General features: G+C 40.9%; 2 protein-coding genes across 3 annotated transcripts; one reads left to right on the top strand and one right to left on the bottom strand.

The window, feature by feature from the left end:
• Nucleotides 1-1,704: 1,704 nt before the first annotated feature.
• Nucleotides 1,705-11,086, bottom strand: aco2 (aconitase 2, mitochondrial). 2 transcript variants are annotated; one of them, XM_030400490.1, is made up of 18 exons: nt 10,960-11,086; nt 9,036-9,178; nt 8,160-8,418; nt 7,977-8,069; nt 7,729-7,887; nt 7,388-7,538; nt 7,167-7,271; nt 6,879-6,970; nt 6,519-6,624; nt 6,237-6,394; nt 6,070-6,143; nt 5,870-5,981; nt 5,504-5,782; nt 5,207-5,398; nt 4,319-4,451; nt 3,968-4,089; nt 3,749-3,881; nt 1,705-3,554 (listed from the first exon to the last, which is right to left on the bottom strand). In XM_030400490.1, coding segments are annotated over exons 1-18 (2,349 nt in total). In that variant the 5' UTR covers nt 10,996-11,086; the 3' UTR covers nt 1,705-3,552. The 2 variants fall into 2 exon arrangements, with proteins under 2 accessions (XP_030256350.1, XP_030256349.1); XM_030400489.1 differs by having other exon boundaries at nt 1,705-3,551.
• A 364-nt stretch (nt 11,087-11,450) lies between these two features.
• On the top strand, nt 11,451-13,280 carry phf5a (PHD finger protein 5A). Its single transcript, XM_030399469.1, has 4 exons — nt 11,451-11,606; nt 11,946-11,969; nt 12,809-12,975; nt 13,077-13,280. Exons 1-4 carry the CDS (start codon nt 11,555-11,557, stop codon nt 13,164-13,166), a joined length of 333 nt encoding a protein of 110 aa, XP_030255329.1. The 5' UTR covers nt 11,451-11,554; the 3' UTR covers nt 13,167-13,280.
• The last annotated feature ends 1,758 nt before the right edge of the window (nt 13,281-15,038 follow it).

Below are 15,038 nucleotides of genomic sequence, written 5' to 3'. Positions count from 1 at the left end.
AGTAAGAGCAAAAACATAAAAAAACACATGTAAGAGAGATCTATAAAAAACCGGGGCTCTCCTCAGTACCGCACTATCGAAGGTGTCTCTGAGAATATTGTGTATTTTCCAAAATTCTGCCTCCTAACGTCTGTTGGAATGTTGTTTTGTACATGATGACAAACAAAGCATACAGTGTAAATAGAAGTCCCAGGTGTGTGGCATTCGTCTCTCTGATGATTTTATCGAAATGATGATGAAAGAATACACTTGTCAACTAGCGTCAAGGCTCTGTTTCCCAAGGTGTCTGTACAGAGTAGGATCGAACCAACTCAAACATCTTTTTCATTTGAATAACCTCAATGTCTCTGAACAGAGAGCACTTTGTTTTGTTTTTAATATAAGTGCGAGATGATTTAGTGGCAACCCAACCAGTTTGGAGGCAAATATGTGCCACTATGCAACACATTTAAATGTAGTTTAGAAACTTTAAACTTCCAGTGCATGCATACACTGTGAACAGAGTTTTCAGTGAAGTAGGAGACGACTTGTGTCCTAAAGTTAAACTTTAAGATTATTTGCCTATTTATAGATTCTGAATGTTTCACTGAGTATAGGAAATTTAAAGAATTTTAAAATAGGTATGACTTTTTTGAAGAAGAAAACAGAATCACGCATCAAATTATTAATAAAATAATAATAATATATCTATTTTTTTTTTAATCTTAAATCATGTCTTCTGGAGTTCTCTCAACATACACAGTCCACAAACTAACGTTACTGCTATGGTATTGTACATCTTCTGCGTTTAGGGATATCATATTCCTCTTTTTGAGTAGAGGAAAGAAGATGTTTTGGAAATTCCTCCCATTTAATCATTTCCGGGGCTTTATAGCTGCTTTTTGTTTCTGTGACATTTCCCGAAAGAGATCAAGCCGTTCTTCCTGCAGAGTGGTTAAGAGGAGACAAGCGTCTTATTATTGAGGGATGACAACATTCTTAAAAGGCCACTTTGGACCACCATAATGAGTAGAGGTCGGCATGTGTCGAAATATGCTGCTTAAATCCCCTTTAGACTATTTTGTCTAAGTAGTCCAGTTTATCCTAAATTTTCTCAGCTAATCAGTGAGAGCAGTGCCAAACGTAGGGTTAGGGACAAAAATATCATTTTTTTGTTTGCTACATTTGTACACAAATGCACTACTTTACATATTCAGGCCTGAGCCTCTACTCTGACAGGCCAGACTCTTTGCCAGTCCATCTGTTATCAAACAAAATCAAAACACAGACTTTCTTTCATATTCTTTAAATACATCCTGTATTAAGACAATATGAAAGTCACATGGCGGATGCAAATTTCCTCCTCGGTGGAGGCAAACCAACCACCACATTTATCTCTCTTTTTTCCAGATGTGTGACAGATGTAAGCTGTCAAGACCCTGCCACTCAAAACAGGATCCATAGATTTATATTTATACATTTACAGGGATGCTACCACCTGATTTTGGAATCTAAATATTAATAAGACTAACATGATAATAAAGACCAGATGTCAATTTTAATGTTCTGTTAATTCACTCAGGCTTATCTTGCACAGTCTGTACATAAACTGCATATTCACTGAGTTTTAACGAAGAAGATATACAAGTATCACTGTACATCTCTACAAATATACCAGCAACTTGACCTTATAGACAGATATTAATAACATCACCCGAGCCAATATAAATAAATGAGATCTGTGAATTTTTATTTTACAACCCATTGGCATTTCTGTAACACAGAAAAGATAATCTGGGAGAAAAAGAAAAAAAACACAAACACTTAAATGTACATGGAACCAGACACTTTACGTACAGTGGGTCAGAGGAAGAGAGTGGTATATATTCACTTCATGTGATTAACTTCTTCTTCTAAACATAGTATTGATCATCTGATCTGAAGCATTGATCCTCATTGTTGAGGATTTGGAGTGAAATTCAGTTAATTATACCCGAAGAGGACCAAAACCGGCTGACAAAGTAACCTTGGTTTCTTCTGAGTGGCCACATTGCTTAATTAAAGCAAGTGGTTAATATACAGCATCACATCAGTTTTCAGTTCTTCTACATTGTTCACAGAAGAATTGAGTGTGAAATACAATTTCAGTTCATTTGTTGAAAAGTCACTGGTGAACCTCCAAGAAGGGCACTGAGAATATGGGATGAAAGAGGAAAGTTTACCCTGTTCAAAAGGAGGAAAACCGATTTTGAACAAAATATTTACTGCAAAATACACACAAGAACTGAACCTTTCGCAGGAAAAAAAAGTATAAATAAATAAACAATGGGAAAACCCATATGATGCGTTTGACCTTGTGAAGAGGTTAGGACTGATCAGGAAGGCAGTTTAAAAATGGTGGTGATGATGTCGGGGAAGAAGAGGGTTTTGTTACAGTAATATCACAGTATTAAAGCATAAAAGTCTTTCTGTATATGAGTCTGCAGTGGTTCTCTGCAACCTTTTGTCACACTGACTGAATATGTGCTGTGACGGATGAAATCATGATTTGCTCACAGACGGATGCAAAAACTGACCCCTAAATGCTCTCGCTGTCAGATATACAGTAATCAAGTTACGCTATGTGAGCTTAATTTAGTTTTAGGTTGAAAACCACCTGTTCTCAAACTGCCTCACGCACTTATGTTATTTCCTGTTACCAAGAATGCATTTCAAACAATCCATAGAAAACACCTGTGTGGACTAGATCCTGCGCGAAAGAGGTCATTTTGATCAATCTAGCGAGTTACTGTGTCTTGTACACACTACAGTATCTCCTTATGGCCACTAGAGGGAAGACAAGGGTGTGAGAGAGTGAATGAATGAGTGTGCCATCAAGTTCCTTTTAGATCCATGTGTTCATAACAAGTAACACTAGACTTAAAGACAAATGGACCCGACCGACAGCAGTGTTCATCTGTTCAGAGTGAATGGAAAAGGTCGACTAAAGCTTGTTATTGTTGCCATGCAGTGTGCAACACAAACCTAAAGCAACAAAGTAACGGAGTGTGATCAGCTGGCTGAGCTCCAGGCTGCACTGAACCTGTTTGAACAGCTGCAGAAACTGGCAGCACATCAGCTGGCTGGATATCATGTCATTGTTTGGGTCAAAGCTTAGTGTGTCAAAGCTTAGTGTGTGTGTGTGTGTGTGTGTGTGTGTGTGTGTACAACAGACTCTGATGTCTATATTGTTATCACTGTTCAACTTTGAAACATAGCAGCATGTAGTACCTTCAACAAAGCTATGTACTGAAAAAATGAAGGCCCTAGAAATCTGACCACAGACCAGTTGTTATCATTCCTTCATCAACATTAGCTTGGCACTTAGTCTGAGGCAATCTACTGGCATCTCTGAGGTATAACCGACATGTTACTTCAGTCCAAACTGTGTGCAAATGCAGATGAAGGAACAATCATTAACATTCTTCATCCCTCTTCTTACCCACAATCCTCACCACCCTGTTTTCCCCCTGAAAATCCTCCCGCCACATTTTGTCTAACCAGTCTTCTTCTTCTTCTTCTTCTTCTTCTTCTTCTTCTTCTTCTTCTTCTTCTTCTTCTTCTTTCTTCTTCTTCTTCTTCTTCTTCTTCTTCTTCTTCTTCTCTTCTTCTTCTTCTTCTTCTTCTTCTTCTTCTTCTTCTTCTTCTTCTTCTTCTTCTTCTTTCTTCTTCTTCTTCTTCTTTCTTCTTCTTCTTCTTCTTCTTCTTCTTCTTCTTCTTCTTCTTCTTCAATGCTGCAGCTCCTTCATCCTGTTGAGGGCGGAGCCTGCCTTAAACCATTCGATCTGTGTCTCGTTGAAGGTGTGGTTCAGTACCAGGGTCTCCTCGCTGCCGTCGCTGTGCTTTACGAGTGCGCTCAGAGGCTGCAGAGAAAGAAAGAAGAGAAGAAGTTCACGTTAGACACTTGTAGCTGTAGAGAAGTCATTTTCTACCTATGATGTCGCCTTACCCTTCCTGGAGCGAAGGTTTTGAGTCCTTGGATGGTGATGTGGTCATCAGGGCGGATCTTGTCGTAGTCTGATGGGTTGTTGAAGGTCAGAGGCAGCAGACCCTGCTTCTTCAGGTTGGTTTCTAAAGACAGGAGGGAGACATTTTCTTAACTGAGAGAATAACGGGTACGAATTCAAGATTTCTGTCCTCAGTCCAGGAAAAGAAAAACACCATTACTTTAAATAAATACAGGCAAAACTACAAACCTAACAGGCTTGTTCAAATTAAGACTATGGAGCCTTCTAAGACTTCTTCTCATACACTGAATCTTATGACAGTACTGTCATCTATAGCCGTTATTATGCAGTACCGTGAATTCTGGCGAAGCTCTTGACAATGATGGCTCTTCCTCCCAGATGCCTGGGCTCCAGTGCAGCATGCTCTCTGCTGGAGCCCTCACCGTAGTTGTCATCTCCAACCACCACCCAGTAAACACTGTTGGCCTGCACACAACACAACGGAAAGATTATTAAAGGAGTCATACTATACCCCATTTCTACAAGTTAACCTAGTTCCCTGGTGTCCTAATGAAATGTCTGTGACATGCTTTGGTCAAAATACCATAAGGATAAAGCACAATAGCAGCTCAACCCTGCCAAAACAGTCGGTTTTGAATGTCTGTCTCTTTAAATGCAAATGAGACAGGTAATCCACCCACTTCTTTCACCCCGGTGAAGGGAGAGGAGGGTGGTGGGTGGGAATATTCAAATGATCAGTAAATGACGTAGAAAACCAAAGCCAAATTTGACTCGCTCATCTGGAAACTGCAGGGAGACACTGTCAGAAATCTGTATCTCACTCAAAAAAAGCATGGATGGTCTTTTTTCAAAGTTTCTATGCAAATCCAAGAAAAAGTCAGTTTTTCATAATATGGGACCTTTACTGATCATTTGAATATTAAAGGTGGATTTATGTGTCATGTAAGGAGGTTAATAGGATTCCTGCTGTAGCTATCTTAGATGTAAGTTTCGATATATATCACTATATAGCATATATAGCGTTGTTCACTTCTTGGTAGCACCAAGCAACACTAGACGGATGTATTATAAGTGATCAGGCTGCTTCTTTTTTATACTATGAACATCACAGTAACTGTTTACTTTATGTTATTCTCTCTACGTGTGAACAGTAATGGTTTGCTGCCAAAGAGCAGCTTTGGCCCAATAATCTGGTACACGTTTCCCCTCTGCAGTCTCACCTTGTAGTGACGGGCCACGTCAGGGACACCACCGTAGTCGCCCGTCAGGTAGTTCTTGATCTTATTGATGGCATCGTTTTCGCTGTTGACGGCACCAATCAGCATGTTGTTGGAGATGTTGTCGAGGTGGCCGCGGAACTTCAGCCAAGGTCCAGCAGCACTGATGTGATCTGTGGTGCATTTGCCCTTCACCTGCAGAAACAGGAAAAGTTTGAACATTTCCATCCACAACACAAGCTGCTGCAAGAACGTTTAAATACAAACTACCAACGTGGGCAGCCATTTGATGGACCTGACCTTGATGAGGACCTTCAGGTTCTCCAGATCACCCCCACTCCACTTGTCAAAAGGCTCCAGCAGCTGGAGACGGTTGCTCTCTGGGCTGACGTCCACCCTGAGGCTACCACCATCGGCAGGCGGGTGCTGGTAGGTGTCCTGGCCAGGGTCAAAGTCCTTGAGAGGTAGCTCGTCTCCGTAGGGGGGATCCAGCTTGAACTTCTCACCGTTGGGGGCTGTAAGGTAATCTGTCTCTGGGTTGAAGTTCAGTGTTCCAGCAATTGCCATGGCAGTGACAATCTGAGGAGAAGGACGACAGAGAAGGCGTTTAGGTTCAAAAAGTAGGCTTGAGGTTGAACATCTTGGATTCGTTTAGTGCAAGTTTACCTCAGGGGAAGTAACAAAGGCGTGTGTTGCAGGGTTGGCATCATTCCTGGCAGTGAAGTTTCTGTTGAAGGAAGTGACGATTGTGTTCTTCTCTCCCTTTTTCACATCTTGCCTGCAGGCAAACACACAATGTATTAACTTATTGAATTTAACCACTCAGAGTATGTCATGATATATGTATATTCCAAAGTTACACCCACCTGTCCCACTGCCCAATGCAGGGGCCACACGCGTTGGCCATGACCACACCTCCAACATCACCGAGGATCTTTGACTACAGGAAGACACAAACACATCTTAGCTTTAGTCACTTCACACCAGTATAAATCACCAGTATAAGTTGCTGCCTTTGTGCACCAACACTCACATATCCATCTCTTTCAATGGTGGCACGAATCTGCTCAGAGCCGGGGGTGACTGTGAACTGAGCTTTGCACTTCAGGCCTTTATCCAAAGCCTGCTTGGCCACAGAGGCAGCACGGCCCATGTCCTCATAGCTGGAGTTGGTACAGCTGCCAATTAGACCTAAAGGGGAAAGGAGCAAATGTCAGAGACTTTATCAATGAAAACAAGCTACTACTCGTGTAGTATCAGCAGTTACTTCACGTTCTCAAAAGTAAACAGCAGGACTATGACTATGATTCCTTACCAACTTTCACCTCCAGCGGCCAGCCGTTCTTCTCAGCAACAGCACCTACGTCAGCCACTGGATGAGCCAGGTCCGGGGTGAAGGGTCCGTTGATGTGGGGCTTCAGCTAGAGTAAGAAACAAAATTCAAAAAACTCAGATCTCCTCAAATACGCCAAATTCTGTAATTACTGTCAAATAACCTCCAGTTTGGAAAGGTAAGGTTCTCCTTCTAGATTAGGATTCATAAATCACCACTGAATCTGGTGTTCATCGATTCCTGGCCAGAGACCTACGTTTCATGCATTACCTGTTGTTTTCTACTTTGAACTATCCAACAAAAGGCAGACGCACCAAAAGATAATTTCAAAAATAGACTGACCTCATCCAGATTGAGCTCGATGAGCTCGTCGTACTCGCAGCCTTCATCTGGTACCAACAAGTCAGAGTATTCGTCCGACAGGGTAGCGATCTCTGGGGAGAAACAAGAGGATGAGTGTTGAGACAATCAAATAAGACACCAGACTTTCTGTTACAAGCTACTTTTTTTATGAAAATGGGGAGCGACACAAACGCATACAGTTTATATAGTGCTATTACAGACACTTAAAAACACTAGAACATTATTCAAAATGTATGTCATTGTGAAGGACCAAAGCTCCTAACATACCTGCACGTCCGGTCTTCTCCAGGTAGGTCCGCATGCGGTGGTTGTATGGGAACACGGAGGTTGTGGCTCCAATTTCTGCTCCCATGTTGCAAATGGTCGCCATTCCTGCACAAATCAAAACAAAACAAATTTAAGTTAGATATGAACCAAATAGGCAATAGGCAAAATAAAAACAACTTCACAGTGTAATTAAGTTCGGTTTTAAAAAGCTTTGCACTTACCAGTGCAGGAAATGGAGTCAACTCCTGGTCCGGTGTATTCGACAATGGCCCCGGTGCCTCCCTTCACCGTCAGGATGCCGGCCACCTTCAGGATGATATCCTTAGGAGACGTCCAGCCTGAGAGGGTGCCTGTCAGCCTTACGCCAATCACCTTGGAAGAAGAGACTGATCTGTTACATATTGTAATGAATTTCATGTAACAAAAAAAAACAACTACTGTGTCCGGGCAAAGAGAAATGGAAAATTTAGGATGGAGGTGACATAACAAAGGTAAACAAAGTAAACAAAGGTTCATGACAACAAGGGCAACAAAATGGATAAAAACATTGTATTCTGCTGACCTTGGGACACTTGAGCTCCCAGGGGATTCCTGCCATGACATCTACAGCATCTGCTCCTCCAACACCGATGCAGATGGCACCAAGCCCACCACCATTCGGTGTGTGGGAGTCCGTGCCAATGAGCATCACTCCAGGGTAAGCATAGTTCTCCAGGATGATCTGTTTGGACATGAGATTTAATGTTAGCTTGGTAAATTACAGCTAATGGTCATTTAGAGGCACTGCATCTGAATTTTAAGCAATAATACCTGATGGATGATTCCAGAGCCTGGTTTCCAGAAGCCTACTCCATATTTTGCTCCAGCACTTGCCAGAAAGTTGTAGACTTCCTGGTTGATTTCCTAGAAGGGGAATCATGACAACACATGTTAGCAACTCATTACAATGTTACTCATGAGAGATACTTGCTGTTCAAAAATAAGATCCCTCACCTTTGCTCTGGCCAGATCCTTCACTCCTCCAGTCTGGGCCTCGATCAGGTGATCACAGTGGATGGTGGAGGGCACAGCCACCCTGGGCAGGCCGCTGCTGATGAACTGGAGCATCGCCATCTGGGCGGTGGCATCTTGCATGGCCACGCGGTCGGGACGCAGTCGCAGGTAAGTGCGGCCGCGGTCAATCTCTTGGTTGTGGGGGTCATCGAGGTGGCCGTACACGATCTTCTCTGACAGGGTAAGGGGGCGGTTGAGTCTGGACAGATAATAGAATATACAAGTTTATTCATATTAGGTCCCTGCCATGTGAGAGGAAGTTTCAGCAGGGCAAAAGCAAGATGATAAGAATAAAGTTACAATATTTAAAACATTTATAAACAAATTAGTCGTTTTGTTTTTACATACAAAAAACAACATTACTGTGGAAACATGAAGTTTATAGTATTATGTTATGTTATGTTATGTTATGTTATAGGATCAAAAGTAAAATATTGTAAGTTTCCTCTTCTGGTTAAAGTAAAATCATAAAGTTGTTTTTCATCCAACAATACATTTCTTCATTGTGTGGTCCTATAATTAGCAGTGTATTCAAGTCTAAACTTCAGGAGTAATTACAGGCCTGAACAAACAGAAGCCAATAATCTTCACATTCACCACATAACCGTGTCTGTCCTTTACAAACACACACCCTCTTACGAACAACCGGCTGACTACAGTTAGTAAAAGGGCTACAACTGTGATGGAAAGAAAATCTGTGGTAAAGGGCAAACAAACCCTAGAGATTAAACATTCGCACCGATAACAGTGTGTTTGTGGAATCAGTGACGTGATTCAGAGCAAATATAGAGTAGAGTTGACGGGGAACACACTGACCTTTTTCGCACAATGTCTACGTTGGATTGGAGCCTCTCGTAGTTGACGAAGGAAGATGGCTCGAAGCGGCTCATAGACACACTGGCCTTGGCTCTGTAGGCTGCTGATACATGCAGGCGCCGTACACCATGGCCCAGAGCCAGCTGGAGATGTTGGCAACATAAACATTATCAGGTTAAACAAATAGATTAGCCCTCACTCAAAGGATCTTTTTTTACATTTTTGTATCGATTTTATATTTTTCTTTTAAAAATCTTCTTGGGAAATAGAACCGAGAGAGCAGATTGAGAAAATATTTTACTTGTAGTACAGCTGTATTCGCATGGAAGAATGACTGGAAGTCAGCGTGTGAATGCAATGCAGCGTGGCAGTTCACTCCCAAGCCTCAGATATCAGGGTGATCCCAGGTCAACATGATGGCCGACCACAAATACAACAGTGGAGATGCCAACTCAAGTCACCTAAAACATTTTTGACATCTTCCCTGCCAATTTATTGATGATTACATATGTTAGAGAAGCTACATCATTCTATTTTCAGATGAGTTTGTGGGACTGGGTTTACATTGTGCACTGTTCACATTAGATGAGGGGACATAAGGACAAGGGCTGAATAAAGTTCCTGGACCAAGCTACTGTTAAGGTGCCCTTAACCCATAAAAGCTACTGATTTACTGCCAGGAGACTACTGCTCGCTGACAGCATTTGTAAAACAAAATACTTCCAGAATAAAGCAAGCCTGTTGAAATGGCTCCTTCCAAATAGATAAATGAATATGCCATCAAAGCAGACACACAAGAGAACAAACACTGAAACAACTTCAGTTCTTCAAGGACCAGACAAGGCGTTAAGGATTAGCTGACATTCAGGGAAAGAAGTGACACTGAGCAGCTGAAACTACAACCATTAATCTGCTGACGTTTGCTGTCAAGATGCTTATAGCAGAGAGTTGCTGTCAGTCACTTAGGGAGCTTTTTCAGCAGCTAATACATTGTTTTGACATAAATAAGAGCCAAAAGAAAGGTTTAAACAGAAGCTGGCCTGAGTCACTTTATGAGTTATAATGCACAGGGTTTTTGTTTTTTTTTTCGCTCAAGGTCCTCAAAGAATTTCACAAACAGCTGACAACTCCAGCTGAAAATGACTATACAAATGAGTGTATTCTTGTCATTATTCAGTCTAGCCAGTGTCATTAACTGAAATACATGTGATTTTTAGTTTTAAGAGTGTAGTTTGTGTATTACGTCGTCATTAGAGAAGGGTGCTTTGGTGATCTGCTTTCCTTCTCTATCACCCAGTTCAAAGTAGATGTCAAAGTGAACTCGAACAGACTCAAAGTTAACTTTTGGTTCAGACATTGGGAGTTTAGACATATGGTGCGCCCTTATCAATAGGTCAGCAACAGAATCCTGTCAGCATCGGTTAAAACTGTAAGACAGACTGAATAAATTGCTTTATCGTGGCTTAATATAAAATAGATAGGTTAGATATTGTCTGATGTGTTATTTGCTTCATTTCCACAAACGTGTTTTCTGTCTTTTACACGCTGATCACCTGTGAGGCTGCTGGGAGCTCTAACCTTGTGGTTAACCTTGCTACTAGACACCAAACTCCGTGTCTTAGGCGAACCCAGCAATGTTCATTTAAGGACCGAGGACGTCGGTAATATATCCTTGATAAAAACATTACACGTATTTTATTAATCCAGTGGCAAACCAGCTGTTACAAACTGAATGCGTTCAGTGCAGCAGTCAGGACACGATGACCTGGCCAGCTAACCGGTGACTGTTCCACAGCTTATTTATCATTAGAAACCGCTCTTACAGGTTTAATTAGGTCATGTTAACGTTACATTACATGTATAGCAGGTGACATCCTTCACTAGTTAATAAATATGGTAGAAATAGAGCATTTTGGTCCCTTACCTGGAGCCGGGCGACAGTGAGACAGTAGGTTGCCATTTTGTTCACTGACAAAGATGTGTCGGTCCGTGGTGACGTCACGTGTATTTAAGCCGCGGTCTCGCAGGTCCTGTAGGGACAAAATATTTACGTCGGTTACATCTTATATTTAGATTGCTCTCGAAATGTGAGTTAAACTTAAAATGCGTCAGTATCAGTTTGAAATCGTTTTTACATTAGCCAAAATACAAATTTAAATTTTCCTATGAAAAGTAGATATTTCATATGTGATTGATTTGTATAAAGCTGAAAGGACATTTTATTTTATTTCTTCTTTTTATTGTTATGTTGTTATTTAAAAAAAATATATATATGTTATTCCAACACTTGTTTTATAAACACGTAGTTTCTGATAAAATACAAAAAGGCGGATATGGAGAGATCCAAAGACATATCTATAAATCTGTATATGTCTATGGAGGAGCATCGTTCTCTTTGTTATTTCCTTTTGGAGACGCTAGGTGGCGGTAATGCAACTACAACTACTAAGTTTAGTGGTCAGAGTTCAAAGTTCACTCGACACTGCAGCGCTCGCCTTACGTTCCCATGTTAGCCGACGATGGCCAAACATCATCCAGATTTAATCTTTTGCAGAAAACAGGCCGGTGTCGGTAAGACTTAACCTATTTCGTTTCGCACGTCACGTAATATTGGTATTTTTGCTGCAGCTTAATGTCGTCTGTTGTCGTTTAGCTCGAGATACAATTAGCCGCTATGCTAACGGTAACAGCATGGATTTCATTGAAAGTATGGAGCTAGCATAGACATGTCTACAACTTTAGGTCGCCAGAAAGACTAATGTTACAGGTTTACAGAACTGTCCTAACTTGTATGTGTAAATATGAAGAGGGTAAGTTACACATTATTGTCTCGAATCTAGCAAAGCGATGTGTGTGAATTAGTTAGCCTGGTCACTCAGACTGACTGACTGCTTTGTTTTCATTCCGCAGCTATCGGGAGACTTTGCGAGAAGTGTAAGTATATCCAGCCGTGAATATTATAACAAATTGAATATTTTAACAGTGGTGTGTTTTCACCGAAGCTTACATTAAAAATAACGCCTGCTGCTGTAAGTTTTGGTCCATGTTGTCCTCACTTTTGCATATGTAGCAACAACGTTGGGTCTAAATAAGCATTTAATCAGACAATTGTTCACACCTAAACCACAGCTCCAAAAGCCAATCATAGTTAAAAGAATAAGTGTAGTTTCATGTCTTTTACAAACAATATTAACCTGCTGTATTGATAAACCATTGGCATCCCTATAAACACTTGACTACAGAGGTGCCATTGGAGTTATGCTGGATGGATTTGGCACCTGATGAACCTAAAGTGAATTGATTCTAGTTTTGTTGTGATATTTCAATTCAAGATACTCCGCGCTGTAAAATGCTGCATCACACAGTTTCTCATAAACACTATAAAGCGTACATTATGTCCTTTGTGATACAGCCGCCGGAAGAACAAGCAGCAGAACAAAGACACCTCATTGAGTTGAAGACATCTTGTGCTCATGTCTGCTATTTCAAAGACTGAATTGTCAATCGAAAAAGAATTGTGGCTGCTTTACATTGACAAACACCCAAACAAGCACATTTGATTATTTAAGTCAATGTAAACAAAAGATTATCTCTAAAAACCCTGTTTGACCTTTTCCAATTGCCCATTATGCCCATATACCTTAAAATAATACAGGTTGCAGCTGTGACACACTTCAGTTATTCATTGTTTTTGCTTTTTCTTGATAAACATTCCATCATACTATACAAATACTACATTTTTCAATCCTCTAATCCATCTTTTCTCCTCCCAGGTGATGGAAAATGTGTCATCTGTGACTCCTATGTGAGGCCGTGCACACTGGTGCGCATCTGCGATGAGTGTAACTACGGCTCCTACCAGGGGCGCTGCGTCATCTGCGGAGGACCCGGCGTGTCTGATGCCTACTACTGTAAAGAGTGCACCATTCAGGAGAAAGATGTGAGTGTCACGCTTCACTTCTTTCTTTTTTGTATTTGTCATGGAGCAAAATGAAACTGTTTTTTTTAACTGGCGTCCTCTCCTCTCTGTTTTTTTTACAGCGGGATGGCTGTCCTAAGATTGTGAATCTTGGCAGCTCCAAAACAGATCTGTTCTATGAAAGGAAGAAGTATGGCTTCAAGAAGAGGTGAAGACGCTACGGCCCAGTCCTTGTTTTTGTTTTTCAGCTTTTGCAGATTTTTTGAAACCTCAAGAAATGTTTTTTGACTTGTCAATAAAGCTCTCTTTTATATTTCGGTCTTCAACTGTGGAGACTCTTTTCTTTACATCTTCTAACTGAACTCCCTCCACCAGATGGGGATGTTTCACACCGTCTACTGTGTCTTCTACACACTCCCAACAGCTCACACTGGCCTGGTTTCTAAATTGCACCGCCTATTTGTAGACTTACATTCAGGTTGGAGAGAACCACATGAAATTAATGATTATGAGACCAGATAATGTTGCTGCAGTGACAGATTAAATTGTAGTGCTAGGAAAAACTCCACATGGACCAAACACATGAATGAATAGACTTTGGCAACATTTTGATATTTTAGTTCAGTGTTTGTGTTGTGCAAAAGTCCTGACACATAATTAGGTTTTCTAAAATGTGAGAGCGCACTGTTAGAATATAAAGAAACGTCTCTGTACAAAAGGAAAGTCAACACAGACTCTCACCAAGGCTTTTTTATACACACTGTTAATACAAAAGGTAGATACTGAAAATGCCAGAACATTTCTTGTGAATACCTAGATAGCGACTTTTATTTGTATTAGCTTGAATGCTTCAGTGAACCGACAACGTGCCCTCACATGGGTCTCACGGCCGATGCTGGCACTGTAGACGACATTTTACACATTATGGGGTGTTTTTAACAGATCTAGAGGAGTACCACTGCACTTTCGGAAGAGGTAGTCTAAAGCCTTTAGTGGCTCCAGGGAAAGCTGCAGGTGATCTGAAAATTGCCTCCAGTGATGCCAAGCTGCATTGTGGGTAATGTAGAAGCCAAGTTTTGAAAAGCAGTCCAACATTCTAGCATCACATTCATTAGCACAGCTGCATTTGTTATGGACAGTTTAAAAAAAAAAACCTGATCAGATTTGGCACAGAAGTACCGGAGATAGCATCATATTGATTCCACGCAATCTTCCTCCTTTCTACCCAGAATGCAACATCCAGACTGACCACTGGAGGCAGTTTTATCAGATTACATGCAGCCTCCTCTGGAGCCACAAAGTGCTTTAGAGGGCATTTCACATATGCAGTAGTACTCAGCCAGATGGAGGTGAAATGTTAAGTATGTTTAAAGGTCTTGTACGTCTAACAACTGAAGTCCTGTTAGCATCCTGTTAGACAGTCTTGTCTTAAATGCACATTTGACACAGTGCTATAAAAAAGTATTCCTTTCCTTTAAATAAACCAAAGTGCTTTTATCAGCAACGGTGACTTAAAGGATCAAAACTAAAAGTACTCATTGTGCAGTAAAATGTCCCCTGTCAGTGGTTTAATATCATATCTGATGTTTCTGGAATTAACCCTGCTGGATTAGTATGTATGTTTATTTCTGTAGATGATTAAGATTGAGCTCATTTTAACTACTTTAGTCTAATCTACAGCCATGCATCACATTCTATAAGATCATCATTTGTATTGTTACTGTCCTGTGAAAAAAGCTTTTTTAAGCTTTGCCGGGATGCATTCTCCAGCTGATGTAAGCAGGCTTTTCAGCAGTTTATTAAGCTTCAGGGCTGTGTACCTAGTAGGGGAATTTTCTCAACCAATACATACACACTTTATCCTTCAGTTTATCAGAAATATTCAAAAAAATCAACAGTTGTTCACTGGACAAGAAGGTTATGAGAGCCTACAATGTGACGAACTAGTTACTAAATCTGTCCGGCAAATATTGTCGGGTAAGAAGGACGATGTTTTCCTCTGAGATGTCAAATCTGCACCACACTAGCCCATGAGTTAAAAGTTTTTTCACAGAGAAAAAGTCAGCTCTTATAGATGCTGCTCT

The sequence above is a fragment of the Sparus aurata genome, chromosome 20 (assembly GCF_900880675.1).
Source record: "Sparus aurata chromosome 20, fSpaAur1.1, whole genome shotgun sequence".
NCBI lineage: Eukaryota > Metazoa > Chordata > Actinopteri > Spariformes > Sparidae > Sparus > Sparus aurata.
The sequence above is the reverse complement of the archived record's forward strand: the minus strand, read 5'-3'. Positions and strand labels throughout refer to the sequence as shown.